Here is a 19850-nt window from a genome sequence, read left to right on the forward strand (position 1 = left end):
GTAGTCCACTGAGCTACCCCCCCCCCCCCCCCCCCCCCCCCCCCCCCAAATCGTGGAAAGCATGTCAGTGCTCCTGAATCCTGCCACCATTGTCTCATCCCGTTATAAATAACGAGATGGTGTCGCGCTCCTAGCTCAAGTAAGTGATGACCATATCTGGTGTTATCCGGCCCCATGTCCTCTGACACCCTGCAAGCTCCCCTGTCCTCCACCTCTAGTGTGTGCATCACCTTGGGGTGCTCAAAATCATAAATGTTGCACTGTCGGCTCTGTGTCCGTGCATTGAAGTCCCCCATAAGGAGGACTTCCCCCAAGTTGGAGTAGTGTATGATCTCATCTGAAAGGGCTGCATATGGTGACTCTCCCAATGGCCCTGTGTCTTCCTCCTCTACTGTCATGGGATATCTCAATCCTCTAGGAGAGAAGTAGCATAGAGCAATGTATAACACCCTGTCTGCTGAGAGCTGCAGTCTAATCCACATGTATCTAGCCTCGTGGTCACGTGCTACCACCTGTAGGCGCTCCTGTAGCTCTCGCTTGAAGAGTACCACTATACCTCCAGATCCTCTCGATGTGCTCTGTCGTGTGGTTCCCCTGAATGTAAACTCCCACTGATACCTCTACTTTGGGTAGCCCCCTCTCTGGGCTCTGGTGCGTCTCTGTAAGTATTATGATGTCCCGTCCCTCCATGATCTCCTCCATTCTCCCACGATGTGTCCAAAGTGCTCCATTGCAGTTCCAACTGCGTGTATCTGTGAATCTGGATCCTCCATAGCTGATGTCCCATAGGCCGCCTGGCCCTAATCGGTGGCCTTGCCATGGATGATGACATGCCATCACGATAGAATGCTCTCTTGCCCTCTTTCCGGGCTTGCAGGACTCTCGGCATGCATGTTTTCCTGTGTTCTATCTGCATCCTTGTAAGGTCGTCATCCAAATATATGGGATCTCCCTGTAATCCTCGTAGAATCACAGGTAACCCTCTCCGTCCCTCCTGCAAACTGTAGGATGAGGGCTCGCTTGCGTGTTGAGTCTTTCTTGGCTCTCCATGCTTTGGCGAAGGGGAGAGGGTCCTCTTCCCTGTAGCTGAGCTTCATGCATAGAAGCTGTCCATCTTTCTTGGGAGTGGAGTCGGGTGTCTCGGCTATACCTGTGACTCGAATGTTGAGGCGGTGGGCATGCCTCATCTTCTCCTCCTCAATGGTGGTGTGAATGATTTGGTGTTCTTCCTATTAAGTCTCCTCCCTCACTTCTTTACGGATGTTCTTCTTCACCACTTCAATCCATCACTTCAATCCATCCTGACTGCTTGGCTTCGAGTTTTCCCTCCATGTCCTCTGTGATCTCCTTGGAGATCTCTTCCTTGATGGCCGTGAGAGTGTTGTCATTGATCTCCCCTTCTTCCTTCTCGGTGTTCTTGACACCTACCAGTTCCACTCTCAATGCACTCACCTCCTCCTTGAGTGCCGTGTTCTCGTGTTCAAGGTCTGTGACCTGTGCTTCGAGGGCCATGATGTGCCGGTGTAATTTGTTCTCCACCTCATTGAGGTTGGAATCGGATGTCTTCTTGTTGTCCTTGATTAGTACCTTCATTGCCGTCTCGAGGGCCTTGAGCTTCTCTTGGAGACTTGGAGCCATTCCTCGAGATAACTCTGCAGCGCTTCCCACAGGCAGGGAGTAGCGAGAGAGAGAGAGAGAGAGAGAGAGAGAGAGAGAGAGAGAGAGAGAGAGAGAGAGAGAGTTATATCGCTGCCTTGGGGGCCTGAAGAAGGGTGGGTGTGATTGGCAAGACGGCAGGAAGCGCAAGCAGGCTAGTGAGAGAGAGAGAGAGAGAAATGAAATGAAATGAAATGTTATATTAATGTCTTCAAAAGGCCATAATGACCTATGAGACCAAGAAGTTACATCATGGTGGATCTGATACAATGTCTGGATAAAAAACCAGAAAATGAAAAATAAAGATACTACTACTGGCACCTAGAAAATGAAACTGGAACTGGAAGGTAAACAGAAACCCTTATAGGGTGTGAATATAGTGAGGGGGGTACACTATGGAGGTGAGTGGAGTACAGTGAGGGGATACAATATCATGTGGGACGGGGGGGGTACACTATGGAGGTGCCATCTGGCGCAGTGATGGCTGGACTAAAGAAGTCTGTAATGTGCCTCTGAGTCTGGCTCTCTGGGCGCCTAAGCAGGCTATCTCTATATCTCCGCAGCTCAAGCAAGAACAATCCCAAACACCTCTGGTCCTGGTACCCGATGACTCTAGAAAGTGGTCCAAAACCCTCTGTGAATAAACAGTGGAAACGACCATGTATCTCATAGTATGCAGTACAATGGCATATATAATGCAGCTCTGTCTCTGGCTCCCCATGACATACTCGACATATCCTGGCCTCAGCTGGTATACCTCTATATCGGCCAATCTCAATCTCAAGCTGGTGTGAGGATGTGCGAATCTGACCAATAGCACATCGTACTGCATGAGACAAGTGTACATCCATGTAACTGGGTCTGATCACAAAACCATCTGCTGTGAGCTGAAGAAAATGCTCTCTGTAAAAAGCCATCTTCGTGCCCAGCTCCTCAGTCGGCTGTATCCATGTCCTCCTAATGTCCAGCTGAACTAAATCCTGACCGATGAGTCTGGTAATCTCTGTCCGTGTGAGAGTGAGAGAGGGTGCCTCCAGAGAATACTGGAAGGGAGGCAATCAGTCCATGCTAAAACCATGTGCCTGGAACCAAGATGTCATCTGTCCATACCAACAAGCCGCGTCTCCCTATAAAGCTAACTGTCGGGAGGACTCAAGGGCGAGGCGTGCATATCTGTCTCCGGGGAGATCCCACAAGCCATGTATGTAGGAGACTGATCTCGTAAGAGCCTCAATCACCAGAGGAACAGCCACCAGCTCTGCTCAAATAATCTCATGAGGTACCAAGGCCTTGGCTGTAATAATCCTAGCAATCATAGATACCAAAGGCCTCTCCATACCTCTGCACCCGCCTGCGCTGTGATGGCCCACTGAAGGTCCCCATATCTGCACTCCATAAAGCATAGCTGATGTCACTAGAGTGTCAAAAAGCCAAAGTTTCGTTCGAGGTTCTTGAAACTGAACCTGCGAACACATCCTCTCCAAACCACCCAGGGCTGCATGTGCTCTAGTCAATCTAGTCTCTGCTGCTCTCCTCATCGAAAACACTGGCCCACTGAATACTACCCCAAGATATGTATATGCATCTGTATACTCCACAATCCCCTGCCCATATGTAAATGTGGGAGCTGATCGCCTAACCCACTGTGGCGTGGTGTTAAACACCATAACCTTGGTTTTGCCAAGGTTGACAGACAATCCACTATCATGTGCAAACTCATGTAAAGCATCCAGATGACGTTGCATACCCTCAGGGGAGTCAGAGATCAACACAATATCATCAGCATATAACAATAGTGGGATCCATGTACCTGCTAGCTGGGCTCCTCTGTCCCCCAATCTCTCAATGTAGTCAGAAGCCTCATCCACATACATACCAAACAATGAAGGAGATAACGGGCAACCTTGCTTCACTTCTATAGTGGAGTGAACCAAAGTAGAGACCCTCTCTGGGGTGCGTACTTGTTGTTAACAATCTAGAAATGGGATTGATCATGGTGAAGGACAAAGATTAAGCAACATAATTAAGGTATTAAACCACACTAAGAACTCCATGAGAGAGAGAGGGAGATTGCACACTCAACACTCAATTCTATTCACTTGCATATCACAATGAACCATACAATGATATAGGCTTTCTAGCCTTATCCCACTTTACACATCATCATCCATGTGGCAACTCTTTTTTCACTCTTTTGGTCAACACTCACACACCATACAATATTACATGTGGCATTCCTATCTCACCACAATATCTTGCACCTCTAGGGTGCTTTCCCACGTACACAACACCGCGATTACATCTCTCAACACCTCCTCTTAATTGAGGTGTTCCACAACTCACCCATCACACCCATCAATGTAGCATTGCACAACCGCAATCGCTACCTCTCAACACTCCCGGTCAATGATACATTGGAGTGTCCATCAACCAAACATGTGTGCGCGTGTCTACCATCTTAGACACCTAGTCCATTTTGAGCCGACTCGCTCACAGCGGAACCACTGAGTCCGATTTGAACATGGAAGTTCGGGTGGGAACCAACCCATGCACATGCACCTCACACGTGCATCGCTCATGCACACATCACAACAACCATTTTGAACTTCTCGGTGAGCTCGGGCATGGTTACCCTCATACCATGGGTGAATACACATCTGGTTTTGAGCTTCAAGCTCGGGTACGTTTACCCATCTCAGAATCACGGGTGAAAAAAATACAATCATTTTTGGCCGAAGCCGGGCAGGGAACCCAATATAAAAAAATCATGGGCTTTGTATTGGTGAAACTGACATTTTCCCACTATTTCAGGTTGATACTTTTTCCTTTTCTAAAACATGTGAATGAGCCTTACAAAAAATGTGTGTGCCAGTCTTCCCTTAAGAGTTAAGGCCTTTATCTTATGTTTTTTTTTTCTTTTTAAAGCAAAGAGTCGTCTTCTTCTCCTTCCTCTCGACTGATTCTTCACAGCAGCCAGCTATGGCAGTCTTCCCAGTGTTGATGTTTGATGCTGCTTCCTGCGCTGGCCGCCACTTTCCTTCTCTAGTCTTTGCCTTCACTTGACATCCTTTTCTATTTGCTGCTGCTGCTGCTGCTGCTGCTGCTGCGCTTTCTAATTTGTAGCTTTCCTTTTCTGTTTGCTGCTGCTGTTCGCTACTTGCCTACTTGACCAATTGTTTGCCGGTAGTAGAGATTTTCCACACTTAATGCTACTATTTGCTTAGCTTGCTGCTGCCTTGTTTGCTGCTTGCTTGCTATTCATCGAAGTGGAGGTTTTCTATGCCATAGCCAAGGCTCATTGTGAGCTTTAAAACACCATAGCTGTTTCTTCATCAACACTGCTGTTACGCTCTCCCATTTTCTTCTCAAACTCCCTTTGATATCGATCCTCTCTCTTCCGGTAATAACAACCCTCTTGTACCTCTGCGACACTGGCTGTGATTCTCTCTCATCAACAGTGTGCTGTACTTGACGTCCGTCTGCTCTAACTCTTCCATAGCCATTGAGATGGCTAATACTGTGAGCTCTCCAAATGAACTCCATAACCTTGCATGCTCTCCCATTGCTACTTTGCCTCTCCAAGACCTCCAAGTTGAGGTCTTCCATGACCATTGACATGGCCTTCATGGCCTCCAAATCAGCATGCTTTTCCTTCAATGCATGCATCCATTCAAGGGTGCTTTTTCACATGGTCTCTCAAATGAAACCATAGGTGCATAAACATGTGGAAACTGCCAAGGTTTCCATCCCCTTCTTTGCTCTCCTTCATGAGCAAACATCAACAAGTGCATCTTCTCTTTGATGCACACACATGTGAACTCCATTGAGTCCACCATCTCACTTGCCATCATCTTGACAAACATGCACCTCCACACAAGATTCATGGGATACACAAATCCCATACATAGCAACCCTTCATAGAGCATTCTTTCATGCTCAAACATAAAACTTTGAGGCAAAAACTTCACAAAACCAACCTTCTTAAGGCATAATCAGCAGCATATCTTCTCTTGGCAGCTTCTCCTTGACGATGATGAAGACTCCATAGCCTTCATAATGCTGAAATCTCCATTTTCAGCTTCCATGATGATGAGCAAGCTCTCCATGTTGCCAAACTCCATTTGCAACTCTCTTGGGCAGCTTCTATGCAACCTCCAAATCCTCACAAATGCAAATCCAAATGATAATATGAGTGTGCATAAATTTTTTCATAATAAACTGAAAATAATGCTTAATCAAAGAAACACACAACCAAGCTAATATACATAATAATCACCATAACCAAGAGCCCACCCAAGCTCTGATACCATGTTAACAATCTAGAAATGGGATTGATCATGGTGAAGGACAAAGATTAAGCAACATAATTAAGGTGGATTAAACCACACTAAGAACTCAATGAGAGAGAGAGGGAGATTGCACACTCAACACTCAATTCTATTCACTTGCATATCACAATGAACCATACAATGATATAGGCTTTCTAGCCTTATCCCACTTTACACATCATCATCCATGTGGCAACTCCTTTTCCACTCTTTTGGTCAACACTCACACACCATACAATATTACATGTTCTCACCACAATATCTTGCACCTCTAGGGTGCTTTCCCACATACACAACACCGCGATTACATCTCTCAACACCTGTCCTGCAACTGATCTATATAAAGCCATAATCTCCCATATGAACTCTGTGGGTACCCCCATCTCCTGTAGTCGCCTCATCAATCTGGCTCTGGACACTGTATCAAATGCTTTGCGGAAGTCCACAAAGCTACAATAAATCCATCGCCCATGCGACCTGCCCTCCTCAATAATGGCCCGCAGAGTCAAGATGTGGTCAAGAGTAGAGAAACCTCTCTTGAACCCTGCTTGTCCCTTTGCTCGAATGCCCTCTCTCTGCCCATCTACTCAACTGCTACTCAAGAATGGATGCATACAATCGTGCTAGTGTGTGACCAATCATAATAGTGCGATAATTCCCTGGCTCCAAAGGGTCTCTTGACTTGAAGATAGGCACGATGGTGGACATACTCCAAGTCTCGGGTATGCCTTCACACATAGCACGATTGAACATCACTGCTAGAAGCTCTGCCAGCATGTCTCTCGCATGAGTAAAGTGCTCAGCGACCAATCCATCATGATCATATGCTCTCTCAGTCTTCATCCTATCAATGGCCTTCCTTACCATCTCTGCGGTAAAGAAAGTACATGTCTGTGGGCATGGTGTTGGCGGGTCAGGAAAAGGTGTCTGTCTAGGAACTGTATATAGAGATGCTGCATAACTACCCCAGACCTCTGTAGAAGTGATGGCCAAAGCAGGGAAGGACTCATGAAACAAACGCCAAGCCTCCCTCGAATCCTGGTGCAAGAACAGCTGGTATAATTCCTGCTCTAGCTGAGCAAGGAAGGCCCGCTTCTTCCTTCGCACAAGGCGCCGGAAGGCAATACGTGACTGTCGGTGAGTAGTGACTCCCAAAGCAACCTCCCGCTGCAGTCGGGCTCTTGTCTCTCTGCACTCCTCATCATACCAGCTGTTCTGGGGCATACACCCAGAACGCTGTCTCTATCCAGGCTGAGTATGTGGATATGCCCCTCTCGCTGCATCCTGTAAAGTCTCTGTCAGTATATGGGTCAGCTCCTCCAAAGGTCTCCCTGGCTCCTCTGTGTACAGACGTGTATAAATCCCATCTGTGTAGACAGCATCAGTCTCTGAAGTAAAAGTATATCGAGTGTGATCTGCCCCTCGTGTCCTCTGAGCTGTGGTAAAGTGAAAAGAGATGGTCAATGTCAACAATGCATGATCCACTACTACCCCAATGGGCCGAGATCCAACTATGAAGTCCTCAATGCATGAAACAAAGCTCGGCATAGCCATAACATAATCCACTGTGCTAGCACCATGTCTATGTGGAAAGCAAGTAAATGCTGACGGAAACCTCTGCAAGCCATTAAGTATGACCAACCCATGTGCAGTCCCCATATCTACCAAATATCTCCCCTACTCTGTCCACTCCACATCGTGTGAGCGTCTGTCTAATCCCATATCCAGAGTGTCCAGCTCTCTCAGCATCTCCTCTGAGGTATCATAAAAGGCTGTCTGGCGGTTGCCCGTCCGGGCATTAAAGGCCCCTAATAAGATGATGTCTCCATCCCTAGAGAACTTCCATATGTGATCATCTAGCACAGAGAAAGGAGACTGCCCTCTAGGTGCTAGCACCATGTCTATGTGGAAAGCAAGTAAATCCGCTGTGCTAGCACCATGTCTATGTGGAAAGCAAGTAAATCCAGCTGCTGACGGAAACCTCTGCAAGCCATTAATTATGACCAACCCATGTGCAGTCCCCATATCTACCAAATATCTCCCATGCTCTGTCCACTCCACATCCTGTGAGCGTCTGTCTCCAGAGTGTCCAGCTCTCTCAGCATCTCCTCTGAGGTATCATAAAAGGCTGTCTGTCGTCGTCCGGGCATTAAAGTCCCCTAATAGGATGATGTCTCCATCCCTAGAGAACTCCCATATGTCATCATCTAGCACAGAGAAAGGAGACTGCCCTCTAGGTGCTGCATATGTAGATGTACTAGGAGCAAAATAGCATATGGCAATATACAGGAATCTGCTTGTGTCGGCCCTCAGTCTCACCCACATATATCTGGCCTGATCATCTCTCCGAACGATGTGTAGAAGCGGTTGCAGCTCCTCCCTGATCCTCTACTACTGTGTACCGATCTCGTCCCTACTCTACAAGCTGTCTCCCATCTGTATCCTGTCACCTGTGGCATCATCTGACCAGGGGCCTGGTGAGTCTCCGAGTAGAAGACTATATCTCTATCTCTAAAGTTGTCCTCAAAGGCACCTACATCAAGTTTGAGGGATCCATTGCAGTTCCAGGCTGCCAGCTTTAATTTGGTCCCATAGGTCTCGCACCGTCATGTAGAGCGTCGCTCCATGATGACCCCCTTCTCTATAAAATGCTATCTTTCCCTTTTCTCTTGCCACCCTAATCTCTGGCATGACTTCCTTCATATGTGCAAGCTGTGAAAGAGTAAGATCGTCACCAAGAAAAATGCCTGTATTCTTTAAAGTGGGTCGCCTCTTCAAGAACTCCTTTGCCTCAATAGAGGGGAAGCGAAGTATGAGAGCTCTTTCCTTCGATTTTTCCCCGTTGCCTCGGCTTTTTTTGCCCACTCTCCAGGCTTTTTTTGCCCACTCTCCAGGCTTTTGCGTGTGCCGGACTGTCAATCCCCATCAACACCATAAGCTCTTTCACCTCCTCTTCAACTGTATCCCCGTCTTTAAGGCCGGTAATCCTCACATGCCAAGCACGTGTACGTCTTCGTTGTTCCTCTTCCAAAGTCATGTTAATGATTGTAGGTGTAGGGGTTGTTATCTCCTTACCTTTACCTTTCTTGGCGACCTCTATCCACTTCTCCGCTTCATCCATCTTCCTTTGAGTCTTGGTGATGACTTCCACCCATGAGGAAGTCTTTGCTTCGTGTTGCTTCTCTTCTTCCTTAATTGCCCGTACTTGTTCCTTGATAACCTTGAGCTCTTCTATCATGGATGGCTGAATTTCACCTTCTTCAAGTCCACCATTTGGCTGAGCCTCTGCAAGCTCCCTCTTAAGAGCTGAAATTACGCCTTTGAGCGTGTTGACTTCCCCGTGAAGGTCTTTGACTTCTGCTATGAGGTCCTCCTCCTCCTCTTTCCACCGCTTACCCTCATTGAATACCATTTGGAGAAAGTTGGCTTTCTCCTTCCACCATCCCTCCATCTCCGCTTTCCATTCCTTCATCTCCTTTTCCACATTTGTTATCCTCTTGTTTGTGACCATAAAGGTCACCTTCGTCGGGTTGCCCAATGGGAAATCCATGGAAGAAGCGAGAGAGAGAGAGTTATGTTGCTGCCTTGGGGGCCTGAGCAAGGGTGGCTGGTGGAAAGCGGGGCGTCGGCATTGGGCGGCGAAGAGAGAGAGAGAAAGAAAAGAAAGAAAGAAAGATTTTATTAACGTCTTCCAAAAGACCGAACTTGGCCTATGAGACAAATCGGAGTACCTGTATGGGGTATCCTCTGTCATCCCAACAAAATGAAAAAGTACTGAATAAAAAAAAGCTGAATCTGGGTGTGCAGGGGATGGAGCTCTATTACTAGGAGAATGCAAAGCTATATGCATGGAGTATACAATCATGATATGCAACCTAGCTAGCTCCATCGTGTACCATACTGGGGGTATAAAATGGTATACATCAGTGAAGGGGGTGTCCACAGCTCCCTGAAGAACATGCTTGGGTGTGCTCTGAAGCGAGCCAGTCGCTCGGCACCCTCTCTGTGAAACTGAGCTCTGATCTCTGTCATCTCTCTCTGGTATAGGCGTGGTGTCCGAAAGCCGAGAGAGAGAGAGAGAGAGAGAGAGAGAGAGAGAGAGAGAGAGAGGGCGGCGGAAGCGAACAGTGGGAGAGAGGCGGGGGCGCAGGCATTGGGCGGCGGAGAGAGAGAGAGAGAGAGAGAGAGAGAGAGAGAGAGAGAGAGAGAGAGAGAGAGAGGGGGGGGGGGGGGGGCGGCGGAAGCGAACAGTGGGAGAGAGGGCGGAGGTTGGCCTAGCGGAAATGCAGAGGGACCCCCATACGGTACATCGTGCCCTTTAAAAGCCCCAGTCAACTCTATCACAAGCTTTCTCAAAATCTAGGAGGAGCACAATGGGGTCTTGCTGCCGCATCTTGGCCGAAGCTGTTGCCTCCCAGAAAGTGAAGATATTGTCCAGAATGCTCCGATCCTGAACAAACATGTCTGGGTGTCAAAGATCAAGTCAGGCAGGAAAGACATCCAAGGTGTGTGTGGCAGAACTTCAGATAAAATTCAGTCCCTCCCATATCTGCTCTATCCTGCTCTGCAGATCTGTATGAGGCTGTTCGGAATCCTAGTGCTCACATGCCTGTCTTGCCACTAGGGGTGCTCCAAGGACATAATAACCGCAGCATGATCAGAGAAAGTGGTGCCTGCCAAGATACCAATCATGCCCTCTACGACCGCAAGCCCACTCATCCACATAGAATCCATCAAGTCGAGAGGTTGGGACCGGTGGTCCTCCTATTAGACCGCTAGAAGCATAGGCTCCCAGGGCTGCGCCCAAACTTTGGCAGGTGTCAAGGGTCTTGTCCCTTGAGTGCCAGGATGAACTCCTCCCAAGCAGCCCATACAGTCCTCTCCAATCCTAATGGTAACCCACTGAGCTCGCCCCGTGACTATGACACCTGAGCGAGTCACTATCGGCAAGAACTGCTCACTGATAGAAATACAAACTTGCCTCACCTCGCCTCTGAAAGCATTGAGCCCTCCCCAAACCCTGAATTTTCCATGAGGCTATCCGCATATCAATTTCTGTGGGAGGGGAACTATCAGAACCGCCCTCCACTTGAAGAGTCTTGGGTGTGGGTTTTGACAAGTAGTAGTCATAGTCGGTCCTGGGACAAAGGCGTGCCAGGTGGGCGCATATCCTATCCTCCATGTGTCGCCACTATGTTCGAGCATGAGAGTAAGCATATACTTAGAACTCCATTGATCACAATGAAGGTATCTGTAAGAGGTTGGAAGGGGTACTGCAAATTGAGATATGAACACAAAAAGCAGCACCTCCAGGTTGGAGAACACCACCTCCCCGTCTTGATCTCTATGGCTTGAGCCTCGTAGCTCTATTTGAGCCAGGGGCTAGAGATGGGTGAGCACGTCAGTGATGCGTAGATCATGAAGATGGTGTGAAAGCTCTACTGCCTGCCCCCCCTGGATGGCGGCAGCCCTTGACTTCGAATCCCACTCTGTCCCCAGGGCTGCACTCAAGGGAAAGGAGAAGATTATCGCGCCACTCTTTGGAGTGGATGGCGTGGAATGATAAAACACCACATAGATCTGAATGGGAGCCACTGTCTCCTCGAAAATATCAATGCCTTGCACAGGAAGACATCGGAAGAAACTGTAATCCACTTGCAGCCCCATGATCCTAGCGGGGCCACCTAGTGAGTCTAGTAGGAGAGCCCTCGCTAGGGTGCCGGCGATGGTCATCTCTACCGGCTCCGAGAAACGATGAATCAAACGGCGGACGAAACTCGCAGGCTACCTCCGCTCCGGACCGGGGGCTGCTGGAGGGCGGTGGGAAAACATGGGAGAGGCAGAGGGAGGGGGGAGTGCGGGCTGAGAAGAAGAGGGCGGGGCAAGGGAGACCGCTATGGGAAGAGCCGGAGGCGAGGGTTGAAGATGAGGATGGGGGGGGGAGGAGGCCGAGGGGGATGGGGATGGGGAAGCTAGGAAGAGGGAGATGGAAGCGGCTGGGAGTGGTTCACTAGAGGGTTCGGGGAGGGACTTGTCGACGGCTCGATGGGGCTAGATGGCCTCATTGGGATCTGAGAACCTGAGGAGGAATCTCGACAGGGTAACGGCCTCCAAACCTGATGATTATTTGGGGTTTTGGGGGGGGGGGGGGGGGGGATGCGATCTCTTGGACTGGCAGCGAGGACAAGCTCTGGCAAGATGCCCCATTTGCCTGCATATGAAACATTGGCTTGGGAGGCCTGAGGACTCTACTCTCTGCAAGATGGGGTCTCCTCGGAGGCAAGGAAGGGATATGACGTGAGGCACTGTCTCAAGCGAGGTTAAATAGATGCGAAGGGATGGAATTCCAGCCGCCTGTGGAAGGGCCAAAGTGGCAATAGGGGGGGATTCCATCAATCTCCGAATGGCTCCACCAATCACCGGGAAGAAGAGGAAGGTATTCCTTCCCGAGGCGTGGGAAGCAGACTATCACGAGAAAGCCTGAAATGCCAGCCGGTGGGTCGGATGCGGGGTCGAAGCCGTGATGTGGGGTCGCAAAGATTGCTTGGGCCGTACGCAGTGCAATGGGGCTTAGCTGCATGACTCTATTTGACGCCACTGGCGAGTCAAACTCAACCTGGTAGTAGCCGCACCCCAAAGGATGGATATTGGTGATCTTTATAGGCGCTCCAAGGAGGCTAGCCTATAGAAGATCTTTCAGTTGTCCGTGTTCCAAGCGGCTACCAACAATCTTGCACACTAGAGTGGAGGCCTCTAGGGATGCAACTCTCGAAGCGAGGAGCTGGAGGTTTGCTTCTGAGAAGGATAGGCAAGGGACGGCACCTCGGTTGGGGGTGACGGGGCGGCTGGCATGGAGTCCTCTTGAGGGGTGAAGATCAGAAGAGGCCGAAGCTTGCTGAATGTTATAATGCCCAAGAACTAGAGAAGCTACCATATGAAAACGGAGGGGCCGAATGTTATAATGCCCAAAAACCAGAGAAGCTACCATCAAATCTCTCCTTTAAATTTTAATGATCAACTTTTCTCCTTGATACCCATCATGTCTCCGAAGTACTCGAACTTCACTTTTCCACGTGGTTTGGCAACCAGATATGTCAGGGAAAAGAAACATCATGTTCAGGTTCCGTGAGCAGCGAGTGGCTGTCTGCTATGATTCGGTAGAGAGAGAGAGAGAGAGAGAGAGATATTAACGTCTACGAGAGGCCAAAGTCGGCCTATGAGACAAAAAATAATACAACTGTGTTCTTCCGGTCATCGGAAGAAAAGAAACAAAAGAAAAAGTGTGCATGTGTCTGGATACAATTGAGAGAGAGAGAGAGAGAGAGAGAGAGAGAGAGAGAGAGAGAGAGAAGAAGTTGGCGAGCTGTTTCCTTTTGTAGCCGGAAAAGCTTCGTTATGCCACTTATAGGGTTATAGGTTTTTAAACTCAACAATGATGTTATTTTTATTATAAAAAAGCATGGGCCTGTTTTTATTGAAAAAGCAAGGGGTGGGGCAGTTTTTAGCGCACAGTTTATAAAGGCCTTGGGTGTTTGTTTTTAGCCATAAAAGGGACGTACTTGGGTCTCTTGTACTCAGCTCGTTATACAAAATCAAGTGAAGACAGTTGTCGGGGATTCACAGTCGTTACGTGGAGTACAGGTGGGATACCCTATTTTGGTGTGCTTTTGTTCGGTTTCTCGTGTGAAACTTTGTTTTTTTCCTGGCTTTTCTGAATTTTCAGAATCGAACACATAGATATCCTACAGCATCAAACCTTTCTTCTCCCTTTACCATGGTGGCATGACTCCACCTTGCTGATGCGGTTTTCAACCATGATTAAGATCGTCCTTAGGGATCAGGGGAACACCTGAAGGTGCGGCAGGAGATGGTTGAGGGGGTTGAGAAAGCCTACTTCAAGGAGTAGATGGCACAACTCCGCTCAAATTTCTTACTTTTGTGGGTTCAGATAATTGTACTTCAGAGAGCAGTGATTGGTACAGTACCTCCTGCGGGACCGACAGCAATAGCTCCTTCATTCACCCAGAGGCTTTTGTGCGTGAGAAAAAAGACAGGACCAGGAGGTGGTTATGTCACGACCCTGTGTTTTTCTCTGGACAGTATGCAGGTGTGCACGGGGACATGGTGGACAGTGTGAATGGCATCAGATTGGAGTTAAAAAGGAAACCCATGTGTGGACAATCCCAAAGTGTGAAGGGGACAAAGAGATTTTAATTCAAAAGGTTTTATAACCTGAAACATGTTTATGGTTCTCCAGGAGATAGGTCACATGCAGGCATAAGATACAGGAATGGACACATGTTTGGTACAGCCTTGCTACTACTGATTGGAGAGGGGACAGGGAATCCATGACAGAGATGGACAATACCCTTGGAAGGTAGAGAGGGTTGGTACAGGTGTGTCGACTGTATGGTATGTTGCTCTGTGATGCAAGTTCTCTTTTGGGAAACAATTTGGGAGTCTTTGTTGTAATGCAGGAGCACTAGATGTGTCAGGGTGTGATGTTGTTCATAGGGTGAGAGGCTACGGATGGTTGTGGTAGACCTGATCATGGGAGAAAGCTTCTGTATGCAGACTCAATGTGTGAGAGTCTTTTGATGTAAACAATGGCTGGACTCATTTGTGGATGCCGAGTCATGATGCAGGGTCTTTGCAGGCTTCAGGAGTTCTACTGTGACGGCTGAGTTTCCAACCTTATTGTAATCAAAGCTCTTATAATCAATTAAAGAAATACCGTAAGGGGCGCCACTGCGTTTTGGGGCCAATCGATGTCCGTGTACTGTTTGCAGGAGCATTCTAGCTCCCCCTATTTGTTTTCCTTCTCTAGGTTCTTGATGGTATTGAAGTGTTTTGTGTGCAAGTTTGTTTTTGTACCGCCCTTTGGTTTTGTCTGAAGGTCGAGGCCGGTTTACAGTTGACTCTTTGCTTAACCGCGAGAACACACACTTTGAGTTTCACCCGTTCCTAGAAGTTTGGAAACTTCAAATGGTTAGCGGTCTTGACATGGTGGAGAGAACTTAGGAAGAAACCGAGTACTTGGGCGGAACCTCTGAGCAGGATTCCAGGCGTAAACGAAAGTTTAAATCTGAGCAGGGTCGAGAAGACCAAACCCAGTCTTCATGTGAAAGCAATCCGAAGAAGGACCAGAAGCATCATCATTTATTGGACAGTTTGAGACTACTTTCAAGGATGGTGTCTTTTTTGAAGACTCTTATTACTCCATGTGACTGTGTATCTCGAAGACTCCAAGTTACGCCACATGACTTCATCTTTTTTCTTATATATTTTGCTTTTTGAGTAGTTTCAATTTGGCAGTAGATCCCCCAGAACATTAGGGAGGGCACGTGTTTCTCTTGCGATCAAAAGGGCCATATGAAAGCGAGTTGTCTGAACGCAAAAGCCAAGGCAACCCTAAAATTCCTCGAGGGATATTATTGTTTTAGATCAGAGTCCTTGCTGGGAATGTGTTTTCTGCATGGCAGTCGTTGGTCCTAACGACTTGATATGTATGTATAAGTCAATGTTAGGGAAGATGGCGCACATCCTTTTTCGACTCTGGTAGCACTCACTTCATTGATGTTAAAGTTTTGTAGAAGCTAGGAATAAAGATGCAACCAAGTGATCACGGCGGGACTTGGACAGATCTGGAACAAGTGCGTGCCTCAATTATTAATATATATATTCAGAGTTATGCGTCCATGTAGTTTGGAAAGGTCATGTTGTGTCCTTTGTAATGGAAGATGTTCTAGTGAGTTGAGGGGTGATTTTGTAGTCCCACCTCTATTTTTGTGACTCAGTAGGACTTCGTAATATAATGTATATTTGTTATGAAGTGTTTAAATGTGTTGGTACCCTTTCATCCGATGTTAATTGTGGTTTATTACAATAAACTTAGGTGTTTTGGGGACACTAGTTTAGAAAGCATCAGTGCACGATCTCATAGATGTTTTCTTTGTTGAGTTAGTTTTGTGGTCTTCTAGCTGGACAGTTGGTTCATCACAGGATTCTTTGGATCCCAGGGTCTTAGTCTATGAGGATGAGCCAACTGGGGGAGGACGAGATTGCCTAACAATAGTCGGAATATCTTGTGATTGGGATAGATTGCATGGTATTATTTGTGTGGGAGCTCTATTAGGATGAGATTGCCTAACAATATTTGGAATATCTCGTGATTGGGATAGATTGCATGGTATATTTCTTGTGGGAGGTCCATTAGGACGAGAGTTGTCTGATGTGTAGACATGTGAATTATTGCATTGTTATTCCAATGGTTTACCTACCTGTAGGGCGGACTGTGACATGGGGTGGAGTTTATGCGGTGTGTATCCTAGTGGTATGGGACACTAGGATATGCAGCATGTAGAGTTTCTGGGTGTGTCTATATTTTCTAGCCTTGCTATGTCCTATCCTTATCGGTAGACAGCTGATTGGCTTGGCCTGTGTGGGTGGAACCTTAGCCCTTGGCTCGGGGTAGGTTTGCCTATGTCCACCTATGGGTCGGTGGGTGAGCTTTCCCGTTTTATTTGGTTTCTCTAATCTTGTTTATGCCTATGTATTAGGTTGAATCCTAGAGAGATCTCACATCTATAAAGCCTATATATCATCTCGAAGCTCTTGACAAGAACTACACAACTATACATAGTTGATCTGCAAGAATAAGAGAATTATTTCCATCAAATCTCTCCCTTAATGATCAACTTTTCTCCTTGATACCCATCCTGTCTCCGAAGTACTCGAACTTCACTTTTCCAAGTGGTTTGGTAAGAATATTTGCTACTTGATCATTTGTAGAACAGTAAACCAATTCTACCTCCTTTGCTTGCACTTCCTCACGAGCAAAATGACTATGCTTTGTTCGAGCATGAAACACTAGATTCTTTGCAATCGGAATGCACGTTTGATTATCACAATGAATACGTGTTTATCCATTCTGAGTGAATAATCAAGTAATCTTCTCAGCCATACACATTCACATACAGCATTCTTTACTGAAATATTTTAATCCTCTGTTGAAGATAATGCCACGGTTGATTGCTTCTTACTTTTGCATGAAATAGCAAGCGAACCAAGAGAGAAGATATAGGCTGAAATTGACTTTCTATCATCCACATCTACTACTCCCCAATCGCATCAAATGTGGAAACATATTTATGCCCAAAATTATATGTCCCTTTTGAATGCCTCAACACACGCTTGGCTGCCCGCCAGTGAGTCTTTTGGGGCAGCCATGTGTTGACTAAGCTTGCCAACTGTATAAGCAATATCGAGTGATAGTCGCATAAATGAGGCTCCCAATAAGCTGTCTGTATAATGTTCCATCACTCTATAACTTGATTAAGTGAAATGCTTGCTTATGGACTGAGTGAGTTTCATGTAGGAATAACCCCTTGATTTCCGTTGGAAATTGTGTCAAAAGCTTGGCCGTGATCTTGCATGATGATGTTTTGACATGTCATGTGTAGAGACTAGGGCAACTGATGGCTGATCTTGCATGATTGATGTTATGACATGTCATGTGTAGAGACTAGGGCAATTGATGGCTGATTATTCGCATTTGGGGATGAATTTCCCTCTAAAATGCTGAAGTAATCTTGCCCATGTGCCTAGATGCAGAATATCAATGGAAAGGATGATGTGTTTTCCCCTTCTGCCAGGGTCTAATTTGGGGGTTTGGCCCTGTTTGCAGTCACTAGCATAGTGATTTGTTGGTAAATTTTCTCCGTGGAGTTATTTGCAGATGAACCATCCCATTTTTTGAAAGTATTTGTACTGAACTTATCATATTAATTTTCTGGTGTGTAACAATAACATGCTGTGGCCACATGATGGATTAGTCGTCATCTCATGTGAGGCAGTTGTAGGCAAGCTATGGTTGTAATTTTTTGTCCGGGGATGCATTTCCCTATAAGATGCCAAAGTATCTATGCTTGGATGATTGAATTTTCGGAAATTTTATGAAGGGACTGCATTTTAAAGCTTCGGGTCTCTTTTCCCCTCCCGGGCTGATTGATTTGGCTCACCAAATCTGAAAACAGTTTGCAGCAAGGATTTGCAACTGCTTTTCTGGTCAAGATGCTTCCTGTGGAAGTTTCCACCTATTGAAAACCATGGAGAGAAACTATGCGTGCTTGATTATCATATGAGCCATGCATGCATGGTGATCATTGTGATACTCCAATGATCAGGCAATGCAAAGCCAGAAAGCACACCTTAAAAGGTCCGTAATACCTAGGGTATGCTCCCTCCTCTCCTGGTCATTCTCTTTGATGTCCACCTCTCTTCTATACTTGTTGGCAACCCAAGCATGTGCATGCTGAACATGTTCTACTTTTTATCATTACACAGCATTTTTATATATACATCAAGTGAAAATGACCACTCAAAAGCTTGGGTTGTAAATCACGTAACCTGCCTTTGCAGCTGAGCTACCTGGAAACGGTCCTCCAATCTCATTTTACAACAGCTGCTCATGATACACTGGTCTTGATTCGAGATCAACTGAAGGAAAAAGCACTTGAAACGCTTCGCGAAGGTGAAACTTTGGGTCACAGGCGATCAAGCAGAGGGGTTGAAGATGGCTCAGCATCAGAGGAAAGACTCCAGAATCTTTCAATGTCAGCAGAGGAACTAAATGTATGCTTGTTTTTTATTTTTTTAACAGCCTTAAGCACACAATACCTCATGAGTTCAGTTTTATGTTATCAAAAGCTGATTTGGATCCGTAGACATGTATATTATATAGAAGCAGGGTATACATTTTGATGTCCACGTTTTTGCAGGCTTTGGAGCAACAAATTTGTGCAGATTTCCTGCAACTAGAACTGAGGAGAACCAGATTAAATACAGTATGTTTCACCAATGTACATGAGCTACAGCAACCAGATTCTGCTTCAGATGGTAGTACCCGCAATTATTCTGCAAGGTCTGTGAATACAGCAGGTGCTATTCTGAATCAACGGACCAGCTTTACACCTGGATCTAACATGTCAAGACATAGAAGGCGACTCTCTGGTTCAAGCTTGTCTGATTCAGACTCAGGAAAGCCATCTATTGGCCACCCTCCACAATCACCTTTGAGTCAGTCAGGATATGCTAGCTCTGATGTTGGAAGTGAAACTGGTAACGACATTCGGTTGAGAAGCTCAGCAAACAGTGTCAAGGCTCCGGGAGAGGTCAGAAGACCGTCTAGAAGAGCAGTTTTTGGGACTGCAGACGATGACTTGAGATGAGAAACACGTCGTCTTGTATTAGTGATCTGTTGTGTTATGATGGATGCATTAGTTTACTCATCTTTTCTTACCCCCTTTCCTAGCACCGTCTGCCAGATGCCAAGTAACTTGTGAAGTTTTTATTTGTTTTTTAAATTAAATAAAACACCATAACTACTCTACTTGCCACAGTTGTATAATGTGTTACAAAAAGTATGGTATGTACAAATGTATGTGGAATGCCACAGCTGAAATTCATAAGATTTCTAATGCAAGTGTGTAATATGGGTACTGAAGTAGACAAGACAAATGAAGTTCAAGATAGTCGAGAAGTTCTTGGCTTGGAGCTTCATTAAGTGCAATTGTTGAAATTCAAAGCATATCCACGCATGATGTGCACAAGTTGGGGTGTAGATATAATTGAAAGACTAGGTAGTCTAGGTATTAGAGAACTTAGGAGGGCTTAATCTTGCAAATGAAGGAAAAGAAAGCAGCAACGACTATTTGTTGTCAAGCCCCATAGTTGGCATGCCCAACATACTTATCCACCCACACCCCAATCGTGGGCATGGCCTTCACTGACCCTTCAGTTTATGAGTCCACATTGGCCTCACCCTTGCTTGCCTCCCCCATTGTACTACCACCACCAGTACAGCCA

General features: G+C 46.6%; 1 protein-coding gene across 1 annotated transcript in view; it reads left to right on the forward strand.

Annotated features, from left to right (window-relative positions):
- Nucleotides 1–19462, forward strand: part of LOC147616852 (exocyst complex component SEC5C-like) — a 147860-nt gene extending 128398 nt beyond the window's left edge. Inside the window, exons 20-21 of the mRNA XM_086776492.1 lie at nt 18405–18617; nt 18764–19462. Of these exons, the coding sequence (XP_086632618.1) occupies nt 18405–18617; nt 18764–19213 (663 nt within the window). The 3' untranslated portion in view covers nt 19214–19462. The remainder of the gene's footprint in view (nt 1–18404; nt 18618–18763) is intronic.
- Nucleotides 19463–19850: the final 388 nt, after the last annotated feature.

This window comes from Cibotium barometz, chromosome 37 (genome assembly GCF_041138505.1).
Source record: "Cibotium barometz isolate CiBa-2024 chromosome 37, ASM4113850v1, whole genome shotgun sequence".
NCBI classification, from domain to species: domain Eukaryota; kingdom Viridiplantae; phylum Streptophyta; class Polypodiopsida; order Cyatheales; family Cibotiaceae; genus Cibotium; species Cibotium barometz.